A 15235-nucleotide genomic window follows, 5' to 3' on the forward strand; every position below is an offset into this window, starting at 1 on the left:
TTACCACGGTTTGAAAAAAACAAAAACCCTTACTTCCCACCTTCCAACATAGTAGTTACGTATGTCCGTGCGCGCCCCTATTGTACCTACCGCGCTTTCTCGAGGGGCCCACAAACCCACCACTGCTCTTTTACGCGTGCCTGCCGTCTACAGAGATGTTGCTGATGGAAGCAAATTCGTACTCGTCCCTGCCCTTTGAGTACATCATAGGGGAAGGTTCGTTACTTACCTAGGGTAGGGTGTGGGGAACATGACTGTGATAACTACATACCTACGTAGTACCTACCGAGGTACCTACATAGGTATCTAATACATACCTTCTTAGCTCTGGCAATTTACATTACTGCTTTCAGATTCTACCGCTATGCCAAACAGGTGAATAATTGATCTTTGATCATTTCTCCTTGGTTCGTGCCAGTATATAGGTACGACACGTCTGCTTCTACAATTCTCGTTCCTGACATTGAAGGTTAGGCAAATCCTAGGTCGTTTTCGTTTCTTTGAGATGGATCACTACTTTCACTATCTAGTACTTACCTAAGCTAGCCACCACAAAGCATTTGCAAAAAGCAGCGATTACTACCCAGGTAAGCAGTTAAGTATTATGGCGCGAATTTCAAAAGGGGTTGAGGATAGACGCATCTTACGAGAGACAGCATGGGAGGATCTAGTGAATGTCTTTGTATGGGGTGAACCACCGTATTATGTGTTAATCTGAAAGGTTCGAACATTCACTGAGATCTAAGAAATTGGATCCACGGAATCTTTGCTGATGGTGAGTGCCTGATCTAGCTTCGCATGGCATGTCGTGTATATATGCCTCCCTGACTACTACCCTCCATGTAGCTTGTGAAAGGTTCATCACGACGTCGTCGCTGATTTGGGATTATCTATCAGGTCATCTTAGGACGCAGGGAGGTTTGATACATCAACCTGAGGAGAATCATACTAGGGGTATTATGAACTATGCTAAATCAAGCCAACCCTAACGTGTGTTAATTTCTACAGTCTCACAGGCTTAGCATACCCAACATCTCGACTTTATAACGAAAAGATGGACCTATTGTCCAATTCCTCCAAGACATACTTATTCCCCAAGTCCAGGTCCCCGACTGTACCGGCTACTGTCCTTGAGATTCGTCATGTTTATGATCTAGGTACGTAATAGTTCGCAAATTTCTACCCCGAGCTACCCGTCAATCATTTTAGGTTCCTCCTTCGACCTCTGTATCGCCTGCTGAAGTCTTTCGTTCTCCTCGGCCCGAATGCGGCTTCGCGCGGCATCAAGTCTCTCAACACCAGCATTGATAGTCTCAATATGCACGCTCAGTGGTATATTTGCTGTGTCAGCTACTAACTGCGGGGCTGCTACCCGTTCACGTAGATCGCTGAGCTTCGTCTCAATGTCGCGGAGGTCGTGTACTAAGCTGGTTAGTCGGCGAACTGCCAAATGCCTCTGAGCATCGACCTGCTTCAATAGATGCATTTGCGACTCTAGGTTATGAAGTTGACGACCATTGGCCCCGACAAGTGTCCAAATATTCCAGTACACCTCGTCATGTTTCTCCTTGACGACGTTATTGGTCCGCTCGACATGGTCCTTGATGGTCGCAAGAGTCTCGTCAGCTATCTCGAATTGACGTATTATAGCCTGTGCTTCTATGACAAGTTTCAAGATCTTGTCCGAAACTAAGCCGGTGTGCTCCATGTATTTATCTACAAGGGCTTGCTCGTCAAAAACGGATACTTGGAAAGGTGAGAATATCCAGCCGCTGAAGCGAGATAACATATTATTATTCGCCTCTCGATTCATGGCAATCGAGTCGATATATCGCGACGTCCATCGGTTGATGCTAATCACGTTATCCACTGCACTGCCAACGCGAGTGTTAAACGTTTGCAAGTCATTAGCGCTAGAGCGAATTATTGTAACGTAGTTATCAAACTCGTGGACTAGTTCGGCGCGGCTTGGCAGTTCGCTGTGCTTGACCACTGTACGAAGATCGCGAACGGATGCCTCTGAACGCTTCATGTCCAAGGGAAGTGAAACTCCTTGAGCGGCATTCTCGAGTACCTCTTCAAATCGAGCTTGTACATTCATGAGTTCCTCAAATTCAACCGAGGACGAGCCGCGTCTTGGGCCCGAGTCTGACGAGGACTCTGGGCAAAAGGGGAGGTTGATCCATGACACAACGGGAATCTGGCACAATGGGGCGAACGGTGCCGATATGTGGCGAACAATTACGTTCTTTGCTGTCATGAACGTGCCGACCACTAGGTAGAGAGCAAGTAGGATGGCGATTGGGCGTTGTAAGTAGCGGAAAGCCATGAGGAGGGTGTTTATTACCCACGAAACCATCTCAAATAATAGCTCTGGGGCGGAAGTTGTAAACCGTTCAGAGAGAGAAGGTCTTTGGGGTTGCTCGTTTGGTTTAGGGTTAGGTTTAGGCCGAGTTGGTGAGCTGTCTTCCCGGCGGACAATCCTTCGCTTCACTGGCATTTGCCTGATCGTATTAGAATGAGCAGACCTGGTCTCATAACGATTGTCACCTCGTTGGTTGCTAACATCGACTGATGGCATTCGAAGTGCAGGCATCCGTAGTTCAGGCACGGGCGTTTTGTCTTGATCCAAGGAAATGCGCCTGGTTGAAGAAAGAGATGGTTGAAAGGGGGCGCGTAGTATAACCTGCTCGTCGTCTGCTTTCTCAGCAAAATCGTGAATGCTGTCCTGTGACCCTAACCTCATGCCCTGGGAAGACAAGGCTTGTGAGGACAAGGTTTGTTGTGATTGTTGCGATTGCTGCGACTGGCCATTATACGTGAAAGGATCGTCCTCAGGATCGTTGACTATGGACATGTCGAAGCTGTCATTATCACCTTCTTCCACCATGCGCCAGGACTCCTCCACAGAGAGGTCGGATCTCCGGGTGCGGGTCATATTTTGGGTATGTTTCGGAAATGTACAGTATGTGTCGTAGTTCAGGCCCTCATGATCTATTTGTAGTAAATTGGTGTGGTGCTTGGGAGTTTGATGTCCCCGATTCCAACGTCTCTGTTTATAACAAGTTTCGAATGTACAATTTTATCAAATTAATTAGACTGGGATGATATACCAGTTTTGTCACCAATTTCCCAGGCCACAGAGTGCAGGCAGACGTGAATGAAGAGTGAATCTGTCAATGTTATATATACTAGTGCCAAGATAGCAAGCTGTAGTGTCGATGTTGAACTTGACGAATAAGGGATCTTCGATTTTGGACTTGCAGTGACTCATACGGAAAGGTGCAGGGTCAAGAGGAAAGGTCAAACGAATTGTAGTAAGAGGTATCGGATTAATATGGTATCTATCTGTGTCACATTAAAATGTTTAATTTTAAGAGACAAACAGAAAAAAAGGACAGAGTGATGTTGGATGTATGTAGTTCCCTTATCGGATTTTGTAGGACATCACGTACTTACCTACTTGCTAATCGCGCGGGTGACTTGAAGTCACGGGTTGAACGTCGCAGCTTATGATTGGGTCTTGTATGAGTGACCGTACGACGTCAATACATTCTTGTAGCGTATCCAGTACGAGGATATAGGCTTCAGGGCCTACAAGATCCAGTAACAGACAAGTACAAGTACACCATCCATACAGCCTTGAGAAATAGCGTTAGGTAGCAACGGGCTACATGTACATAATTAGGGTGCGGATGGAAGATGCCAATCAATTTAATTCAATTGATTCGGACTAGCGCGTTAAGCTGCCTAGTATAAATCTTGAGCTCTAAGCCATGACCCCTGCCAAACATCAGCGGCAGCCTACTAGGGTCTAGATACTGTGGCAGGTGCCACCTACTGTAGATAAGATAAGAGGACATAGGTAAAAGGCCTATCCTGCAGGGATTGGTCTTAGACTTTTTCTTTTTTTTAAATAAATAATTTATTTAAAACTGGTAAATCTTTTTTAGTGATTTTATCCAAGTTATTTCTTAGTTTTAAATAAGTGTTATTTATTAATGTTTTATACGTTTTATTTAGATTTATCGTAAAAAATATTATTATGGTATTTTAAAAATGTTTTAATATTTTTAAATTAATTTTTATCGACCTTACTAAGCTTATTAATAATTATATTATTGTTAAAAATTATTTAATTTAATTTTATTTATATTTATATTTAAAGAGTCCTTAAATAAGTTATTTTATTAGTTTAATTTTTCCAACTAATTTATTAAAACTAATTATAATCCCCTTTTCTTTATTTTAATCTTTATTATTTTATTAATTATTTCTTCCCTTTTAGAATTTTTTATGTTTAAAATATTAAATCTTTAATTCTAATAACATTAATTTTATTAAACTAATTATTATACACTAATAAACTTATTTCTTATATTATTACTTATAAACCTTATTATAAACCTTATAAATTTATACATTAATAAAGAATTAAATACCGAAAACTTCATCTTATTTCCATTTTAAAATATTTTAACTAGTTTAATAATTACCTTATATTACTTTTAAGTTTTAAATTTGTTAGGATATAATTGTTTTAAAGGTGGCGAGTTAATAACGAGGTGATTAAACCGCTTAAAATGGCAGTTTTAACGTGTAAGGTATAATATTTCTTTTATTTTTAATATATTATAAACGATTAATATATAATATAAGGGCGAAGTTGCGATTTTTTTAAATAACAACTTAGCATTTAAAAAGGTACTTAATTAAGTCGAGAATAATATTGTCGTGTTAAAGGATTTTATAAATATTAAATAGGTTTTAAAAAATAGATTTTTAATAATGTTAATAAATAAGTTAAACGATTAATTTATATCCGATTTAAACGAGTTTATTTAAGGTAAGGATAAGATATTTGCCGTATATTATTTATAGGTATAAAATCTTTTAAAATATATAAAGGTTTAAAATTAACCTTAAAAGTAAATGTTATAAATAAATATATTATCGTTAGTTTTAACCACTTTTAAGATAAATATACTTAAAATAATTATTAGTTACTTTATTAATAACCTTTAAAATTAAGTTTTACAAGCCAAGTGTATAAATAAAAATGTTTAAAATTATAAGTTATTATGGTTAATATATAACGTTATTTAAAATTATTAATCGATAATTAAGGAAAAAGATAATATTACGAAGTTTTATCGGTTTAAAATTTAATAAAAAATGTTAAAAAAGATGGTTATTAATTAAATTAAAGTATTAATTAATTAAGCTTTAATAATATAATATTTTTAAATAATGGTATTAAGTATAATAATATTTATTATATTAACCTTTTTTTTATTTCTTTTATTAAGCCCCTTATATTTTTTTATATTAAGCTTTTTATTGTTTTTTATTATATATTAATCGATATAAGTATTATAAGGGATAACGGGATTACATTAGCCTTTTTTTAATTAAAGTGGTAAATATTAATATATTTTATTAAATATAAAAAGTCCTTTAATTGCTTTAATTTTTTCTAATTTTTTTAGCAGTTTTAACATTTTTTATATTATTATAATTATTATAATCTTATTTATTTTATTATTAACGTTTTTTTTACGAGATGTTTTATTTAGAAATTTAACTTATAACTAAAGCTATGTTAAATATAAAAAGATTTTATTAAAAAAAATATTAAAAAACCTAATAATAAATAAGTTATATTAATTAAAATTATTTAAAAAAGTATGCTTTTATTACGATAAGCTTAAATATATTTTTATAATATGTTTAATAATAAAGGAATAATAATTTCTTCCATGGGAAATTACAATATTAAAAGCGATTTTATTTCCTTAAAGAAATAATAATTAAGCTAAAATAGTTTAAAATTTTAACTTTTATAATACAATTTTTAATTTTAAGGAGGGGCTTAACCTTGGACGGGTATGAGGCGCATATAACTTAATTATTTTACGAATAAATTTAAGACTTTTCTCTTTAGCAGTTTTAAGAATAAAAATTAAATAAACTTAATCTTTATATATATTTTAAAGAGGATAAGCGTATGTGTTAAAAGGCTTAAGAAATATCATTCGACTTTAAGATTAATAATTTAAAAGCGTTAATTAAAAATAAATTTAAGTTATAATTTCTTATGTTAATTTTAAAAAAGAAAAGCTTTATATCTTTAAGTGGTTTTTTAGAAATAAAAAATAATTTATATAAGGAGGTTATTAAATTTATATCATACCTAAGCATAGTTTTATACGATAAGTTATTATTAAAATATTACTAAAACGGTTTTAAGGTTATTCTAATTATTATTAAAGGAGAAAAAAAAAGGAAAAAGATAAAACCACGAAAAAGCCTTTAATAAATTCATAATTTTAATAAAAAGGTGGTATTTAATTTTAAATCCTTAGTTAAAAAAATATAAGTTTTTTTAATGTTTATAAACTTTTTTTAAATCTCCTTTAAAACGTTTAAATAATTTAAGCATTTTTTAATATAAAAAAATGTAAAAATTAAAAAGTGAGTCGTGCGAAAGATAACCACTTTAAAAAGATTAAAGGTTATTAACTTATTAAGGTTAAAGGTAGCGAAAATTAAACGAATTATAATATTATTATAAACCGGTTCCTTAAAAATTTTAAATAATGTCACGTTTAAAAAGTACTAAGAAAAGAATAATAATTTATTATATAAGTTAATCCACTTTTTTTATTTAAATATAACATTACGTTTTAAAAGGGGAAATAAAATAATATTTACCATATTTCCACTTAAATTAATGTAAGTTAACTAAGGGAGCGACGTAAATATAATTTTTAATAAATTAATGTAATAATTTAATTTAAAGCAAAAATTATTTAAGGATTTTATTACGAGATTCTTTTATTTTTTAACCTTAAATAAAGGAAAATATAAGATTTATAAGTTTATATTATTAAATATCGGTGTATAAAGGATTTAACATTTTATATAAGTAATTATAAGGTTTAAAAGTTAATTTAAGGATTATTTACTTTTATTAAAAATTTCTTAATTTTAAGATATTTTAATTAAATTCGACATTTAAGTAAATATATTTACAATCGAGGATATTTATAATAGTGAGATATAAACCACTTTAATTAACCCTTTATTAGTTTTTATGAAATAATATCATATTACGTTTAATGCGATAAAATTAATTATTAATTTAATTAATTATTTATAAGTCCCGTTAATATTTAAGGAATAAGCTTAAAATTTAAAGGATTTAAACGATAAGTCGTTTAACTTAAATTTAATAAATAAGTTATTAAATTTAAAAAACTAAGTCGATTTAAACATATCAAGAAATTATATTAGAAAAGGTTATTTAACGGTAACAAGGATATAAATATCGTTAATATATACTATAATTAAGCTTTTTTTTATACGCCTTAACTTTTAACATCGGCCCCACTTAAAATGCGGTTTCAAGTAACGTTATCGTTTTATTTTATTTTTATGTTAATAAAAAAGGGTTATATGTTATTAATTAAGTAAAAAATGATACGAATTAAAATTAAGAAAAAAAAATAATTAAAAACAAATTACTTTAATAAAATGTCATTTTTTATAAAACGGCGTATTATTTACTTACCTTTAATATTTTAAGAAGAATTATTAAATGTAAATATGTTTAAATAATTAATAAAAACGAATGTTTATATTAAATTATTAATGTTAAATAAGTTATGTTTAAGGATAATTAAGGGGATATATATATATTATAAATTAAATATAAAATTTATCCTTAATATTTTACTTTTAAATTTATATTAATATCATATAAAATTAATAAAAAAAATAAAACCGTAAAACCGGTTAAAGCGGTAGCGATAAACTATCTTATAAAAATATTAGTTAAATTACTTAATTTAATTAAAGCTTAATATGGGAATATATAAATCCATGAAAATAATTAATAAAGTTTTTTTAAATTAATTTATTAAGTTTATTCTTATATTTAAAAATAAGGATAATTTAAATTTAAACCTTTAAATTAAACTATAATTAACGTTTAATTATTTAAATGTTAATAAAAACGTTTTAAATACAAATATTACGTTTTTATTAAATTTCCATATATATTTATTAAATCTTAATATTAAGTTATATTTAAAATTTAATTTAAAACATAAATACTAAGCTATTAAAGTTTATTTAAATAATTAATATTTATTTACATTCTTAATAACGGGGTTTTTATAATTATAACCGATAAGGATATTTTAAGGTTTATAAACGATAAGTTTTACATTTATAAAAATAATATATGTCGCATTCGAAAAAATTCTATTACTTTTATCGAAGTTATTTTTAATCTAATTAATAAAGCTAACATAAATTATAAATATAAGCTTTTATATCGATAATATATTTCTTACGTATTAAAATGTGAAAAAATAATAAGATTAAATTAAGGAATATTTCTTTTTTCGATTATTTTAAGCTTATTTACGGCTAATATATAAAAAAATCTATATAAGCTTTAAGGAGATTTTAATAATGGGGGTAATATATTATATAAGCGGCTACTTATTTATTAAATTAAAGCGTTATAAAAGGTTTTAAATGTGGCTGGTTTTTATGAAATAGTTTTATATTAAGGTTTTTATAGGTGTGATTAAACTATGTAAATAATAAATTAATAATTATACGAAGATTTTTAAGTTATTAATATAATTTTTAAAAAATATTAACTAAAAATAAGGCGAGGCGAAGGCGTTTACATTTATATTATTAAAAAACTTAATATTAACGATTATTAAAATATATGGTTTTATATTTAACTTTTTAATGAAGATATATTTTAATGTTTTTAAATAAGGTGTTAAGTGTTTTATAATATAATTAAAAAATAAAGCCTACGTTTTAATCGTGTATAATAACTTTATATTTACAAAAACTTAATAAAATTATAATATATATAAGCGGGAATTATATGCTATTATAAAGTTCTTACGACAATACGGTTTTATGTTTTAAATTTAAAAAATGTTAATTATTTATATTAATTATAAGCCTTTAACGTAATTCCTTAACTTAATAAATATAAATAAAATATATATTAAATAAGTGTTAAAGTTACGTATATTAAATGTAAAAATTATATACATTAAAAATAAGCAAAATTAAATAACTAATACATTATTAAAAATAATATTCCTAAGGGATAAATGTAACTAAATGAAATATTTAATGTCGTTTAATAAGAAAAAATTAAATAGCTTTTAAGTTTAAAAAAATAATATCGGCGGGTATTAAATCTTTTTTAAATTTATAAAAAAAAAAAAGAAAAAAAAATAATAAACGATATTTTTAATTTATATAAACAAGATTTAATGAATATTATTTTACGATTTATTAAATTAGTAAAAAGTGATAAATCTAAGTTTATTATTCGTTAATAATAAAAATAAAATAATAATAAAAATAAGTATAAAGCGTTATTAAAGTTATTAAAAGGTTTAATATTAACTTTATAATTAATAAAGTTTAAAACATTTTTTAAATATATTTAAAATAATTAATATATAAATATATACTAAATATTTATAAAAAAGATTATCAACTTATTAAATTATATAAAATTATATTTTTTATAAAATAAAATAAAATATTATAAACTTTAAAATAATAAATTATAACATAAATATAAAAGCTATTAATAAAAGTATTTTTATTAAGAAAAAATAGTTAAGATATTTTAAATAATTTATAATATAAGTAGATATTTTTTTAAGATAATTACATTAAAATAATTAAATTAATTTATATATTAATTTTATATAACTTAAGATAAAATTTCTCTAACCTTTTTTCAAAAAAAAATATCTAAAAATAATTTATTAGCTTATAGCCTTTTACAAACTTTAAAATAAACCTTTAAATCATTTTTAGATATTTTTTTTTTTAGGAACCGTTACACTAATTAGAGAAATTTTACTCGTTTAATTAAAAAACTATTTTAAAAAGTTAAAAAAGGGTTAAAAATTAAGAATAAATAACGGAAAAAAGGTGTAATTATTTAAAAGATATAGTTTAATAAGTTATAATAATAGTAACTATAAAAATACCCACATGGTAATAGTTATAAATAACCATAACAATAATAACCATAAAAATACCCATATAATAATAACTATAAATAACTACGGGAATAATTATCCACATCTTAGCTAGAAAACATATAACTAAAACATTTAATTTTTAATTTCTTTAACCGATAAAATCCTTCAATTCTTAATTATTTTATAACCATTTAACATAATTATCCTAAAAACATTATTCCCTTTATATTTTTATCCTTATATATTAATAAAGCCGTAAAAACCTTAACATATAAGCCATTAATAAAGCCTTAAATAATTTAACCATTAAAACCACATATATCCCGTTAAAAGGATTATTTAAAATCGTTTTAATTAAAGCAATATAAGTTAGTTTAAAAATTAATATTAAGGATTAATATATATATGTATATATATTAAATTTAAATAATGTAAACGTTATTTTTTCTATTAAAAAAGGGGTAATGTTAAAATATAATTTAATAAGTGTTAAATTAACGTTAGATATGTTAAAATAAATTAATATATTTATAAGGGTTAATTAGATTGAAAAAAGGTAAAAAAAAGGTATTAATATAATAATAAATATTAAATATAATTAACAAATAAAGATATAATTAATGAATAAAAATAAGATATAAATAAGGATATAATTAATAAATAAGGATAGGCAAATAAGGATATAATTAATGAATAAGGATAAGTAAATAAGGATATAGTTAATGGATAAGGATAGTATAAGGGTTGGAGGTCTTTATAATAATTGCTAGGCTAAAGTGATTGCTAGGATATATTTAATTAAAAGCGTTAAAAGAAACGCAAGGCTATGGTTGACAAAGTTTAAGACAACTAGCATAAAGGGATACAGCTAATAAAAAACCTTTGCTTTAAAGGAATACAGCCAATGAAAAGCTTTTAAAAAAAACGCACGGTTATTAAGCAGTTAACGCTAAAAACAATCTAACCAATCCTAATTTTCCTACACGGGTTTTTAAGAATTACAGGGGTATTTGATGACGTAATTAATTTAATAATTTCCTATAATAATTTCCCATAATAATTTCCCATAGTAATTTCCCATAATAATTTTCTAAAAAAGTTTTAACATAAAAATATCCTTTAAATAAATAATTAATTATATTAAAAGTTACTTTTCTTATACGTATTATAAGCCGTTTTAACCTTTAATATCCTTGTAATTTATTATTATATATATATTTTTATAAATTTTAACCGCTAATTTTATTAAGCTATTTTTAATAATATTATATAAAATACGATATATTTTAATCATTATATATTACTTTAATTAATATAGTTAAATTATTTCAATTAAAAGAGTTATATTAATAAACACGTTAAAGGGATTTAATTTATAAGTCGTAAATATAAGGATAAGATTTTTAACCTTTTATTTTAATTTTAAGTTTACGTTTATATTAATGGAAATAATAGTTAAAATAAAATCGATAAAAATTATAATAATCCATAAATTTTTAAGCTTATATATTAATATAAACCTCGTTAAAATGTTTAATAAAATCTTTTAAATTATGTTAAAAAAAATTATTAATTTATTATTAATAAAAATATTAATAAAGTTTATAAATTAAGTGTTTTAATTAGCAAAAGTAATGATAAATATAAATTATTAACATATAAAAAATATTAAATTCTTACCATATAAAATCCTTTATAAAAACTTGCTAATTAAAATATTTAAGCAAAAATACCCCTTAAAAAACTTAAACTTATTAATATATTATTTATAAAACAATAAAGTGGAATTCCTCTTAATTAAAGATTAATTTAATAACTTAATAATAAATTATTTAACAAAGTTTTAACATTATTAAAAAATAGTTTTTTAATTAAGAAAAGAAAAACGATTAACACGTAATTATATATATATTTTTTATATACTTTAAATGAAAAAGAATAATTTAATAATAATTTATTAAAAAAATAAAACCTTAAAGCTTTAAAAAAAATAAATAAAACCTTTTATTATAAAAATATAAATTAAACGATTCTTATATTAACTTTATAATTTAAACGGATTTATTATTAAAAAAATAACATATTATAAAAATTATCTTAAACATTTTTTCTTTTAAATAAATTATCTTTAAATAAATAATAAGTTAACCTTACTTTTATAATTACAATTATAAAGGAAAAAGTTAAAAAGAAAAAAAAATAAATAAGTGTAAAAAAGGAAAAAAACATATTTATATCCTTATATTTCCTTTATAATTACATCTTTATAATTTTCCCTTATTTATTTTTTCCTTTATTAATAATTTCATTTATTTATATTTTTACCTCTTTTTTTTTCTTTTATTATAATCTCCTTTATTACCATTTTATTTGTTAAGGTTTCCTTTATTAACGTTTTATTTTTTTTTTTTTAAGACTTTTATTATTTTCTTTTATTTTTTTCCTTTTTATTAAAAATTGCGAGATTTTCTTTAAGGGTATTAAGCTTTATTATATGGTTTAAAGACTTTTCTTATTATACTATTACAACATTATACCTTAAAAAGCGGGCTGCTTACCTAACTTATGTCCCCTTTAATAAATACTATGACAGATGTTACCTACTATAGATAAGATAAGAGGATATAAGTAAAAAACCTGTCCTGCAGGGATTGGTTTTAGATCTTTTCTCTTTTTTAAATAGACAGTTTGTTTAAAACTGGTAGATCTTTTCTGGTCTATATGTACATACCCTGGTGCAATAGGTACAATTGATATACTATAGGTAATTCTTTCAAGCCTGTTTTCTTTTGATGCTTTTTAAAATGCTTGTCATGATTTTACAGTGACATTTTTACTGGCGACATGTTCGCACAAAGGGCTGCGAGGATACGCCTTCAAGTATTATTGTCGAGATGTGCGCCTCTAACTCGAACCACCGAGTCATTCCCTCCTAAGCATCTATGGCGCAGAAACTGTTCATCGCATGCCACATCCGAACCCCCACCGAAACCGCTCGCGGACCATCGACAACTAGGCATCCAACAGGAGCTTTTCACAACATCAATCTATAGTCCCGGTTCGCCTATTCTACTACCCCACGGCGCGCGGATCTACAATCGCCTTGTCGAGTTTTTGCGGAAGCAATATGTACGATATGGATTCGACGAGGTCATCACCCCCACCATCTACAAGAAATCCTTGTGGGAGAAGTCGGGCCACCTAGAAAACTACGCCGATGATATGTTTACGGTGACCAGCATGTCACATTCGCGAAGCGATAGTACCGAACCAAATGACGGGGAGGACGAATATGGGCTTAAACCCATGAATTGCCCAGGTCACTGCCTAATATTTGCATCCCAGAAACGAAGCTACCGACAGTTGCCTATTCGATACGCCGACTTCTCCCCATTGCATCGAAACGAAGTATCTGGAGCATTAAGTGGATTGACAAGAGTACGACAGTTTCACCAAGACGACGGTCACATTTTCTGTCGACCCATACAAATCGAAGAGGAAATCCGAAAGACACTGGACTTTGTGCGTGTAGTCTACTCCACCTTCAAATTAGGCCCTTATCGTTTGGCTTTATCGACGCGCCCGGCGGAGCACTACATTGGAACTATTGAGGATTGGGAGGGCGCCGAGGGTGCACTCAAGAGGGCATTGGATGCGTCCGGTCAAGAATGGGTTATAAATGAAGGCGATGGCGCCTTCTACGGACCCAAGATCGACATCATTTTGAGAGACTCGAACGGAAAGGAACATCAAACCGCCACGATACAGCTAGACTTCCAGCTGCCAAAACGATTCCAGTTGGAATATGTAGCGCCAGCGCCTGAATTCGAGCGACGTGGAGAAACTACAACGGACCCGGACAAACTAGGAGTTGTTGGGTCGGTAACCCCTGTTCTAATTCACAGGGCCGTGTTAGGCTCAGTAGAGAGGCTTATGGCCTTGCTCATTGAACACTACGACGGCAAGTGGCCGTTCTGGCTAAATCCAAGACAGGTAATGATAGTAACGGTCAACGACAGTGAGCCAGTAGTGGAATTTGCTAGATCAACCCAAGATATCCTGATGGGCCGGGATGGGTCAGCTGACGACCCGGTCACCACGCCCTCCCAACTCCTGGTTGACATTGACGATGCCCCAAGAAGCCTTGCGCTCAAAGTGCGCCAAGCTAAATTGAAGGGATACAGCGTCATTGTGACCGTTGGTCCGAAGCAGTTACCGCAGGGTTTGATAACGGTCGACATGTCACGATTCGAGGACGAGGAAAGTTCGAAGATCAATATGCAACAGATGGCGCCTAAAGCTTTACTCGAACTCCTCAAAACTAAGGCTGATTCGTATCACTGATGGAGGGTATAATCTCTATAGCAATAACCAAATTCACTTCCAGTCGGAATTATTGCCTACCCATCTTGTAAATCTTCCGCTAGATCTCCCCTCTTCCCTAACTATCATCATCTAGATCATGACTCCTTGCATTTCCGCGCATTTCCTTCTGTCGTACTTCTTCTCTTTCTAAAACCCTAACTGGCCTAGAATATCGAATTGGTAAGCATTGCACAATGGTCGAGACAACCTAACCTAGTAGGGAATAAGGCACAAGAGAGAAAGGACAGCTTACTCTTTAAGATGTTCTGGTACCGTGACTCCTCGCGCCTCAGCGGCTTCGACCAGTTCACGACGCCGGGCCAATTGTTCTCTCACATATTTGACCGTCTCCTTGAGAACAAAGCCCTCGGAACGGCCATGTCCCTCCAAGCCAGGAACGAGGTCACATAGACGGTCGAACCCAGCTCTGATTGCTTCTCTACGCTTTTGTTCTATGCCATAACCGTCAGTTTTATGTCAAATGATGAAAAACAGGTATAAAAATTTACCTGATGCGATATGATTCTGCTTCTTTTCCTCCTCGGTCAGGCGGGGCTTGTCGTCCTGTGCTCCCGAAGATCCACCATTCTCTCCATCCTGGGGAGATTTCGACCTTGACTCGGACATGATGAAAACGCGAAAGACAAGATTGATTATTGGACGGGTCCTCCCTATAGAATATATGCCCGTATATACGCCTGTATATTGTGTATAGTGTATATAAAATATGATGTATACGCAGTTGTTTTTTGTGTTAAATTCAATGTTCCCCTCGGCTTTTAGCTACAAATTCGAGGTCCCAACAAACTCTGCTCGTACAAACT

The 15235-nt window shown here is 29.3% G+C and overlaps 3 protein-coding genes across 3 annotated transcripts; 1 reads left to right on the forward strand and 2 right to left on the reverse strand.

Moving 5' to 3' along the window:
• Positions 1 to 919: 919 nt before the first annotated feature.
• Positions 920 to 3293, reverse strand: GGS25DRAFT_444223 (uncharacterized protein). Its single transcript, XM_049258765.1, has 2 exons — positions 3114 to 3293; positions 920 to 3052 (listed from the first exon to the last, which is right to left on the reverse strand). Exon 2 carries the CDS (start codon positions 2936 to 2938, stop codon positions 1190 to 1192), a length of 1749 nt encoding a protein of 582 aa, XP_049112896.1. The 5' UTR covers positions 2939 to 3052; positions 3114 to 3293; the 3' UTR covers positions 920 to 1189.
• Positions 3294 to 12732: 9439 nt separating this feature from the next.
• GGS25DRAFT_506484 (class II aaRS and biotin synthetase) lies at positions 12733 to 14686 on the forward strand. Its single transcript, XM_049262312.1, has one exon. It carries the CDS (start codon positions 12891 to 12893, stop codon positions 14388 to 14390), a length of 1500 nt encoding a protein of 499 aa, XP_049112897.1. The 5' UTR covers positions 12733 to 12890; the 3' UTR covers positions 14391 to 14686.
• On the reverse strand, positions 14661 to 15038 carry GGS25DRAFT_525275 (helix-loop-helix DNA-binding domain-containing protein; the record flags this gene model as incomplete). The annotated part of the gene is made up of 2 exons (XM_049264750.1): positions 14661 to 14863; positions 14921 to 15038. 2 exons carry the CDS (start codon positions 15036 to 15038, stop codon positions 14661 to 14663), a joined length of 321 nt encoding a protein of 106 aa, XP_049112898.1.
• Positions 15039 to 15235: the final 197 nt, after the last annotated feature.

This window comes from Hypoxylon fragiforme (assembly GCF_022984875.1).
Source record: "Hypoxylon fragiforme strain CBS 206.31 chromosome Unknown GGS25scaffold_9, whole genome shotgun sequence".
NCBI classification, from domain to species: Eukaryota; Fungi; Ascomycota; class Sordariomycetes; order Xylariales; family Hypoxylaceae; genus Hypoxylon; species Hypoxylon fragiforme.

Bases quoted from the DNA above. Each gene is read 5' to 3' on its own strand.
- GGS25DRAFT_444223 (XM_049258765.1), bottom strand. From the start codon at position 2,938: ATGACCCGCACCCGGAGATCCGACCTCTCTGTGGAGGAGTCCTGGCGC.
- GGS25DRAFT_506484 (XM_049262312.1), top strand. From the start codon at position 12,891: ATGTTCGCACAAAGGGCTGCGAGGATACGCCTTCAAGTATTATTGTCG.